Genomic DNA, 11465 nt, shown 5'->3' on the forward strand with positions numbered 1-11465 from the left:
TCACTTTTATCTATCCCTCCACTGATGAACACCTAAGCTGATTCCTTTTCTTGGCTATTAGGAATAGTGTTGAGATAAATATGCAAGTGTAGATGTTTTGTCAATATGTTGATTTTATTTCCTTCAGATGTATACGCAGAAGCGGTATTGCTGTATTCTATGGCAGTTCTATTTCTATTTTTTTTGAAGAGCTTCCATTACCTTTTCCCATAATGGCTGTACAAACAGTGATAAGAGTCACCAATTTTCTGCATACTCACCAGAATTTATTATTTATTTAAAATAATAGTTATTGTAACTGGGGTGAGCTGATATCTCACTGTGGTTTTGATTTGCATTTCCCTTGTGATTACTGATGTTTAGCATTTTTAGCTGCACCTGCTGGCTATGTATATTTTCTTATTATTTTTAACTAGTTTTGTCTCTTAACCTTCCTACTGAAGTTATTTATACATACATTACAATAGTATTCTCAATTTGATCATGTACTTACTCTTCCAGCATGTTTTGTACTTTCATATATTTTTGTATTACTAATTTAGTAATCTTTATTTTTTCAAATTGAAAAAACCTGCAAATTCTATGATTTTGTCATTTCTTAGTGCTGCATAATACTCAATTGTGTATATATGCCACATTTTTTTTTATCCATTCATCTATTGAGGGACATCTAGGTTGGTAAAAATGTGAATATGTAACAGATGTGATTCTGCAATCTGTATTTGGGGTGAAAATGGGAGTTCAAAACACAATTTGAGTCAAATGTATGAAAGATGATATATCATGAACTATGTAATGCTTTAAATAATCAATAAAAAAAAATTAAAAAAAAAAGAAAAAACCTCACTGTTTAGTTAGATGTTAGGTATCTCCCCAAAACTAATGTATGAGGTTATGCAAGAAAGTTTAGAGGTAAAATGATCAGATTATTAAAACCGTAACTTATTCAGTCCATTAATCCACTTGAATGGATTAACTGGGTGGTGACTATATGCAGGTATGGTATGGCTAGAGGAGGTAGGTATTCTACTATCTTGCTGAGATATCCTGACCAAAAGTTAATTCTGCTTGTTTCTTTAAAAAATGTTTATGAACTAGCATGTAACTAATACAATGAGGAAGAAATGGGATGTCTGTTTCCCCAAATTACTAACATTTTACTCCCAACTTAAAAAATATATCATGCCAGTAAATTTCCAATATTTTAATCTGATTAACTAAAGGATGCATATTGAATTCCTAACCTGGAAGATTATCAAGGCTTCTATCAGGTGCTGGAGCCTGAGTATGTCTATCCTTTGCTTCAGAGGGAGCCTTTCTTCCAATTATCTTTACAGAGAGGGAAAACACCAATACCAAGTGTTCTCAACTTTTTTGTTTTATTATCATTTCCTTCCTAATGATTGTTATGGCATAGTTATACTGTGTGTATCTGTGGTACAGTGCCTTTTGAAGATCCATCAACAATTTTAATATCTGATTTTTGTCATTTTCCCTCAGTTTTGACTTTTGTTCCTTTGGGGGTGATACCATCACTGATATAAAAGCATACATTGAGAAAAATAAAGGATACCAAATGGAATATGATTAAAACTTTAATATAGATAGAAATATAAATAAATAAAATCAACTAAAAATTCCCATGACTATTTATGGGCTAGAGATAATGAGATGATTTTATTCTTATTTTTCTAGTATTTTTCAAGTGTAGCAAAAAAGCTAAACATCAGGAATCATCAGGGAAATGCAAATAAAAATGTATTTCCAAGAAATATATTAGAAGAAAATATATATTGAAGATTTTACAATATTATGCCTGTGAAAGAAAAACCGTATTACTTTCTCTTCCTCTAAGTCAGAGTGTTTTAAATGACTTAAACATTAACATAAACTAAAGATTTTGCTTCAGTATTCCCCAATGGATATTTTCCATATTCTGTAGAATTGATAATATTTTCATGAAGATTTAGTAAATGAGAAGGAGAAGGAGGGAAAGGAAGAGGAAGAGGAAGAGGCAGGAAGAGGAGGGCAGGAAGAAGAGGAGGAGGGGAAAAAGGAGGAGGAGGGAAGAGAGGAAAGAAGAAAGGGGCTTAGAATAAAGATATAGTCCCCAAGGGAATGTTCCCAGTGACCTACTTCCTCAAATCATGTTCCACCTGCCTAGAGTTTCCACCTCCTTCCAGTAGTCCATTCAAATTAAGAATCCACCAAATCCACCAAATGAATCAATCCATTGATGAGGTTAGAACCCTCATGATCCAATCACTTCTCAAAAGCTTCCCATATGCAATAGGGACCAAGTTTTCAACACATGAACTTTTAGGGGACATTTCATTTTCAACCATAATGGCATATATATATCCTTTGCCTCAGGGAGTGTCTTTCATTAAGTCATCTTTTCAAATAGGGAAGAATGTAACACTGTTCCATCAAACCTTTTATTCCATTATTACCATCTCCTTTCTAATGAAATTTTATACCACACTTATATTGGATATTTGCTTGTATATACAGGCTATTTGATGAAACTCCAATTATTAGAATATCTATAATTTTTGCCACACTCCCAGTGCTACCTTTTGCCCTCTTGGGAGTGAAAACCTTAATGTAAAAGCTTACATTGAGAACAATAGCGAAGGAAGACAATCTGAACAAGATCCAAAGTTTAATGTAGATGGAAATATGTAAATAAGTCAAAAATGAAATTAGTTAAAAATTTTCAGATTATGTCTGGGTTAGAGATGCGTATTATTTTATTATTTTTGTAGTTCCCACAAAGATAGAATTTCTAGTGTCTGAATGACTGACTTATAGAGAAAATAAACTATTTTATTTTATTTTCCAGCCCAGTAAAATAAAGTAAAAAATGATGGACATACAGAAAATCACTAAATTTTTGTTTTGTGAATTAAGAGCATAGTGCTCCTTCCCCCAGATTACTATGTACTACCACCATCATTCAATATAAGAAGGAAAACTATAAAATCCAAGTGCCTAAAAGGAATAGATCAAAGAGCAATATTTAATACTGACTTCCTTTAATCTTAAGTAAAGATTTATTAAAGATTTATTTAATTTATTAATTAAAGATTTATTTTCTTCATTTCTCCATACTTGTGATAAGAATTTCATAAACTGTATCTGACCTGGAATCTTGCAAACTCCTTATCAGGTCATAAAAGGATTAGAGCTAAGTTACTCCAACAAAAAGCACCCCAAATACAGAGGTTTAATTAATATTACACATAATGGAATTTTTTTTTCCTGAAATGCTCTGGAGGCATTGCTTTGCCAGTGGGTTACTATATATTTTCTCTTATAGTTCTGTTCCCACTTGCTGGTCTAAGGGAGGTAGCTTCCACATTCATATTCCAGATAATAGTAAGGGAAGTGCATAAGGTGAACTCAAGTAGGTTCATATTAAAGAAGTTGATCCAGAAGTTGTACCCATAACTTTCCTGGCATTGTTTTCATGGAGGCCACACTAAGAAATGTGATTTACAGTATGGTGGTCATATGTCCAATTAAAACTTGAGGTCAAAGTGGAATATATATTGGCAGGTAGTCTATCAAAAAAGCTCCTCAGGCACTGTCATATGAATGAAGGGGAGTATCATGTTCTATCACTTTTCTTAAGTAGTATGTCTGGGAAGAAAGAGAACATTGTCTAATATAATTCTACATTAACATAGATGTCCACATGAAAATTTTCCTTACAACTATTTACACATCTCTTAACTGTATTTACTACATTTCTTAATTGTTTATTTGACTACAGTTCTTGATTTGACTTGGAGTTTTATATACATTCATTGTATTATATTCATGTATTTGTATTTCCTTACCATTCCTACTTCCCATTTATTTACAATGTTAAACCTTTTATCTAGTAAAATTCTTGGTAAATGATGAGTACCCATTTTGTGGTCTTTTTTTGGGGGGGGGTACTGGGGATTGAATTCAGGGTACTTGACCACTGAGCCACATCCTAGCCCTGTTTTGTATTTTATTTAGAGACAGGATCTCACTGAGTTGCTTAACACCTTGCTTTTGCTGAGGCTGGCTTTGAACTCGGGATCCTCCTGCCACAGCCTCCTGAGCCAATGGGATTATACTGTGTGCCACTGTACATGGCTTAGATGGTCTTTAAATGAATTGACAGACCCCCTATTGATAAAGGCCAATATTTCTTTAGTTCTCTATACTCTCATATTATCCCACCTAACTCATGACTTTGCTGAACATTTTTCTATTGATAGTGTTCTCTTCACTGCATTCTTTACATCTTTGTTTCTTAAAGTGTAGATCAGAGGGTTAAGGCTTGGTGTGATGACTGTGTAGAAGAGAGTAAAAAACTTTCCTTGTTCTTGGGATGTGGTATTCTGTGGCTTCATGTACATATAAATGGCTGTCCCATAAAATAGAGTTACTACTGTGAGGTGGGAACCACATGTATTGAGGACCTTTTTCCACCCTCCTGCTGACTTGATCCTCATCACAGCTCGAGTGATAACTCCATATGAAATGAGAATAAGTGATAGAGGTACTAGAAGAAATACTACTCCAAGAGTAAAGACAACAATCTCAATTACTCTTGAATAGACACAAGCCATCTTGATCAGTGCTGGCGTTTCACAGAAAAAGTTATCCACCTCCCGGTTCCCACATCTTGGCAACTTCATAGTCAAAGAGCAAAGAATTAAGGCACTGCCAAGGCCACCCAGCCAGGAGGTCAGCACCATCTTCTGGCAAAGCTCAGGGTGCATTATTACTGTGTAGTGAAGGGGTTGACAGATAGCAGCATAGCGATCATAGGCCATCACAGCCAAGAGAAGACATTCTGTGGCTCCCAGGTCAAGGGCAAAGAAGAATTGGAGCACACACCCTCCATATGTAATAGATTTTTTGGGACCCCATATATTTACCAGCATCTGGGGGATAATGCTAGTTGTATAACAGAGGTCCAAAAAAGACAAATTAGATAAGAAGAAATACATGGGGGTATGAAGCTGGGTGTCTAGATAAGTTACAAGAATGATGGTTGTGTTTCCTACCAGAGTCACAATATAGAAGATGGAGACAACCACAGAGATGATGCTTTCTAGTTGAGGTTGATCAGAAAACCCTAGAAGGATGAAGTCTGTTCTGAAACTTTCATTGATTATTTCCATTGTTCCTATGGAAGTAAAAGAAAAAAAAATGTAAGTTTCAGATAGAATTGAAAATATCTGTTGTTGTCCTGTGTATTGAACATCCTTATTTGCTTGCTTTTCCCATTTGGAATTTTTAACATTTCTTTTTGTTTAGTAGCCAGAGCTTCGACATGTTATATCTACAGTGAGTCTATTGATATATGTTAAACTCGTCATGCTGAATTTTAAATCACTGAGAAGGGCTAATAAACTATGCTACCCATGTTCCTGTGCATTTTCTTTAAGTAATAATTCCATAGTTATATAATTTCAAGATGGGAATGTATATTTGTGTAGCTATTCCTCTTGAAACTAAGATATAAGCATCACTTAATTGTGATACATCTTTCCCTTACTAAAGAAGTTGAGTTTGAGGTAGAAAGTTAAGTTACATATTTCCTTTGAAGAAGCTCCACCATTTGTTATAGAATCATTTTACTTATTGCCTTCTAAATATCTACATCTCAAACAATATAATCATCTCAAACAATATAATCATAATCAAAATCATTGCTCACCTTCTCCTTTTTATATTTTCTTATTCTTCAACATTGCTGGCATTGTAGTTATTGTATTGATTTTGGTGTTTGCTGAATTTTCATAGTAAGACAACATGTAGATAAATTATCTCAAATTATAGGAGATAGGTTGAGCTAGGATATAGCAGGAACTATGTTAAACTCTTCAAATGTTTTGGTTGTAAAATGCACTGGCTTTTTTGGATGGCTTGCATTTGGGATGCTGTTTTAAAAACAACTAATTTTTAAAAATTGGTGCATTATAATTGTACATAATAGTGGGATTCATTGTGATGTATGTTTATATGCACATATCATAACTTGGTCAGTTTTATTCCCCAGTACCTTTTCTTTCCCTCCTCAAGACTTCCATCCTCTATTATTCTGGTCTCCCTTTATTTTCATGAGACAACCCCCATATTTTAATTTTCCTTTTTTCTCTTTAGTTTCCTCATATTTGAAAAAATTAAACCCTTGACTTTTATGAACCTGGATTATTTGCTTAGCATAATGTTGTCAAGTTTTATCCTTTTTTTCTGCACATAATTTCTGTCTTGTTTATGACTGAATAAAATTGTGTCCATAATCCTATACTTTCTTTATCAATTTATCTGTTGAGGGACATCTAGTTTGATTCTATAATTTGGCTATTGTGAATAGTGCTGTGCTAAGCATGCGTATGCTTGTATCTCTACGGTGTGCTAACTTTATATCTTTTGGGTAAATGCTGAGCAGTAGTATAAGTGAATCATCTGGTATATCCATTCCTAGTTTTTTTGAGGAATCTGATTTCCATAGTGGCTATATTAGTTTGCATTTCCATCAACAATATATAAATGTTCCTCCCCAACCCCATATCCTTACTAGCATATATTATTATTTGTATTCTTGATGGCTGCCATTCTAAATGTGGTGAGATTAATTCTCAGTGTAGTTTTGAGTTGCATTTCCCATATTGCTAAAGATGAACATTTTTTTCCATTTGACATTTGTATTTTTTCTTTTGAGAAGTATCTGTTTATTTCATTTGCCTATATGTTAATTTTCGATGTTTTTTGAGTTTTTGATTTCTTTCAGTCCTGGCTTTTGATCTTTTGTCAGAAGAGTAGCTGGCAAAGATTTTCTCCCATTCTGTTGGCTCCTTATGCACCCTTTTAATTGCTTCTTTAGCTCTGAAGAAGTTTTTTAATTTGATGCCATCACACTTATTACTTCTATTGAAACTAACTGATTTTTCACAAGGTTCTCAGAGAACACACTGGGGAAAGGATAGTATTTTCAATAAATAGTGCTTAAAAAATTGGATATACACATTCAGATAATGAAATTAGATCCTTATCACTCATCAGTTATTAAAAAAGTCAACTCAATATAGGTTAGAGACTTACCTAGTCCTGCAACTATGAAATAACTAGAAGAAAAGATAGGGGAAACATTTCAGGACTTTGGAATGGGCAAATCCTTTTTTTTGGAAAAGACCCCAAAAGCACAGGGATAATAAGTAAAAATAGGCAAATGTGGTCATATCAAACTAAGAATGTTCTGCATGTATACGAATCAATCAACTGCATGAAGAGACATTTATATCATGGAAGAAGATATTTGCAAATTATGCATCTAACAAGGAATTAATAGCAATATTATGTAAGAACTCCAAAATTTCAGTAGGAAAAACACACAAAACTCCCAAATCTCAAATATAAAAATGGTCAGTTGACATAAAAAGACTTTTTTCAAAAGTATACATGTAAATGGCCAACAGGTATATGAAAAAATGCTCAATATCTTCAGTCAGGGAAACTCAAATAAAAACTACAATGATGTATCCCCTCACCTCAGTAAGAATGGCTATTAAAAAGAGAATAATTGCTGGTGCAGTTTTGGTGAAAATGGAATCCTTGTAAACTGTAGGTGAATATGTAAATTAGTACAACCATTATGGAAAAAGTAAAGCTATTCCTCAAAATGGAAATCAGTATGTTGAAGAAATATCTGTGCTCCTATGATTATTGCAACACTCTTTACAGTAGGTAAGAAATGGAGACAAGTTAAGTGTCCAACTAATGAATAGATTAAAAAAAACATGGCACATATATGCAATGGAAAAGTTGATTAATGTTAGAAGTAAGAAGTCTGGTAAGCTATTGTAAAGAAGGGTAGGTAACAATAATGTACTGTATATCTTAAAAAGCTAGAAGAAAGCATAGTGAAAGTTTTCTCCATGAAAAAATGGTAAATATTTGAGAAGATAAATATGTATAACCAGATTTAAACATTATATATTGCATACATGTATTGAAACATCATATGCTGTAACATTATTATGTAATTCATACATATTAGGTAAAATAAATTTAATTTACATGCAAAAATTATTTTAAAGAAAAATTAAGTTGGGATGATGTTTGGAATATAAAGATTTATGAATTTTAAATTGGAACAAACCTAAGCCTGAATCTAGCCTTCTGTTCTGTACAGGAGATTTTTCCACAGAATATTCACACAGCAACTATTTTTTGCATATAAAGCAGTCTTTTTCCTTTAGTCACTGCCTCTTACTTATATTAAGGTCTAAAATGCTTCTTTGTAATATCCAGGCATTGCCTTTAAAAAAAAAACGTGAAAAGACCAAAGAGAATTCAATTCAATATGGGTTAATTAAAAGAAAACCAGTTTTAGTATAACATAAAACATGTATACAATGAACAACAGAAAACCAGTAAAAGCTTAATAATTTAGGTGAATATTCTTGCAACTCTCACCTGAGTCAAGAAATAGAATATTGCTAACTACCCCAGAAGTCTCCCTTTGTGCCTCATTGTAAATCATAACTCTTTCATGTCCCTGGAATTATCCACTTCCTTATAATCACCTCCTTGTGATTTAGTAGCTTAATTAGCTAAATGAACATGTAGGTGATGTTGTTTAGTTTGGTTTACATAAAAATCTTATATGTGTTTCAAATATGCTTTAATATTAGAATTTATAATCTACATACTCTCAGAATATTCTTTTTCTGAAAAATCACCATTTGTTCCTAATGCAGCATGATCTTTAATTACCATGGTTTTCTGGTGGTTCTCCATAAGACATACCAAGGTTCACAATGCCTCAAATTAGTGTATTTAAAAGTAAGCACAATACTCCTCCAGATATGCAACACTACTGAAGAGAATAGTGAACATCTGTGTTCTGAATACATTTTCTGAAGTATTTGTTAGTTATTATTATTATTTTGGATGAAGTTTCATTATATTGCTCATGCTGGCCTTAAGCTTTTGGGTTCAAGTGAAACTCTTGCCTCAGCCTCCCAAGAAGCCAGTACAACAGGCATGTACTACCATGCCACGCTTGTCCCAGGCGTTCTTTTGGAAATGCTTCCAATCCAGGGATTATAATTGTGTAACTTTATGTTGTGAACTCAAAAATATTACCTTTCATTTATGCTCATTAGTATTTTCCATATTGATTTACGTCTTGGGTCTTAAATTTTAAAGTGACCATGATATTTAAAACGAGACTGAGAATACTAGAGAAGAATTGATAATAAAAAGAGGCATACTACATTTTAACTGCAACTGAGTTTTTCATTTTTCATGTATGGATGTATTTTAGTTCCATAATATAAAACATATTTTTACTTTCTCCAGTGAATTTAAAATAAATGACCCCAAAATATTTAAGCCTAATTTGGATGTATATAATAATATTGAGAAAAAATTAGAAATATGAAATACCAAAAGTGGCTGAATGTTAAAAAAAACCCCTTTTAAATGAATCACTTATTAAATTATAAAGCAGGAGGTATATTGCTGTAGTCAAAGTTCAAAGAGAAAAAGACAATAGGTAAGATCCTAGACTCTGAATTCATCCCACCTATGTTTTCATTCCATGGATGTCCGACACTTCCTTAGTGTGTGAACCTGAGCAATCTAATTAACTTCCATAAAGTTCGGTTTCCTCATATGTAAAATATTCATCCCAACAGCACCTGCTGTAGGATGGTGGTGAGGAGGATTAAATGACATACTAAGTATAAAACATTAAGCATAATTTTTAATGCACTCGGAAAATTCAAAATACACTAACAGCTCTTATTGAAATTTAATCTCTACGGAGAGGACACCGATATATTTATATTCCATACACCCTTCACAATTTTGTTTTCATGCTGGACTGAGTTCTGTGCTATCTAGGATTTGTTTTTTTTTCTCTCCTGAATTTTTTTCTTCAGAGAATAATGAATACTTACCAGAATCCAAAGATTAGAATATATTTATATTTTCATGAGGGAACATTTCATAGCTGTCAGGTTTTCATGTAGTCCAAATAACTCTCTTCTCATTATGATGATTCTTCATTGCATTAATAATTTAGAAAAAAATTTGAAGTGTAGGTTACTGAACCTGAAAAATTAGATTAATCATGATTTTTGAAATGTTGATACACAATCCTACCTACATTTAAATGTTAATGGAAATCTCTATTTAATTTGAATTTTGGGAAAAAAACTAGCTATATCAATGGTACAAGAGTTGATGAATTAGTTTTAGCTAGATGTATTTTTGATGCCTATTTGAAGTCTTCTGTGTATATTTTTGGTATTCATATTTATGGGAAGATAAATGCCTAATTAGACAAGAGGAGTACTATGTTGTTTGCTGTGTATTTTAAGAATCATTAATACCAGCAGGGAAGTATTTTTGTATAATTATATAGGCTACCTATATTAATATGTTGTAAACCCTGGGGATTGATGCCTCACAGAGATGATTAAGGAAATCCATGACTAAGGTCAGAGGCATATCCAAGTAACAACTTCATGAATAGTTCCCTTAAGACCTTTAGTTTTATCTTTTCATTTTTAAAGAGATTTTTCAAAAGAAATTAATTTGATAAAAATTTAATTTCTCATATTAAACATACATAAAATTGAAAATATGATATAAACCATACCTGTAAAATTACACATGTAATTGAATTTTGATGTAAACAACAAAATCAGTTAAATTGAGAAATTAGGTTTTCAGGTGTTGTCTGAACAGGACATAAAATAATTTATTTTTAGCAAATTTATAGAATAATTCCAATTTTATGATTCATATCATCATTGTTTGCTTTTCAATATATTAAGTAGCATGATATCTCTTGAGGCCACCATCAGTTCAATGACTAGAAAGTTACTAGTAGCTTAGTAACTTTGCTTTTATGTTCTTTCCTTCTTTCTTTCTAACTCAGAGTGATCATGGTTCTTTTTTTTTTTAAAAAATAAAAAAAGTTGTAGATGAACACAATACCTTCATTTGATTTATCTATTTTTATATGTGGGGCTGAGGATTAAACCCAGTGCCTCACATGTAGTAGGCAAATGCTCTACCACTGAGCTACAGCCCCAGCTACATAATCATGGTTTTGAATTTTGCATTCCTCACATACTTCTTTTAGTAATATATGTTATTAAGTATAATATATACATAACTCCCTAATATGTATTAAGTACTGATATGTGTCACTTCCTTACATGTAATATATAGGTATATATATTGATATGTATAGTATAATATATATATATATATATATATATATATATATATATATATATATATATTAACCATTCATATACACATGGGAATGCCTAAATAATATGTTTAAAGTTTACTTGTTTTTGAACTTATACAAAGGGTCTCATACTTTAATTTCAAATATGTTTTGGGAACTCTTTTTACCTAACATTTGCTAATCAATTTTATCCAAC

General features: G+C 32.2%; 1 protein-coding gene across 1 annotated transcript; it reads right to left on the reverse strand.

Moving 5' to 3' along the window:
* Positions 1–4226: 4226 nt before the first annotated feature.
* LOC308649016 (olfactory receptor 2W1-like) lies at positions 4227–5171 on the reverse strand (the record flags this gene model as incomplete). Its single annotated transcript, XM_081294289.1, has 1 exon — positions 4227–5171. The coding sequence occupies one exon, from the start codon at positions 5169–5171 to the stop codon at positions 4227–4229; it is 945 nt and encodes a 314-aa protein (XP_081150415.1).
* Between the last annotated feature and the right edge of the window lie 6294 nt (positions 5172–11465).

This window comes from Spermophilus citellus, assembly GCF_964194105.1.
Source record: "Spermophilus citellus genome assembly, chromosome: 5".
Classification (NCBI taxonomy): domain Eukaryota; kingdom Metazoa; phylum Chordata; class Mammalia; order Rodentia; family Sciuridae; genus Spermophilus; species Spermophilus citellus.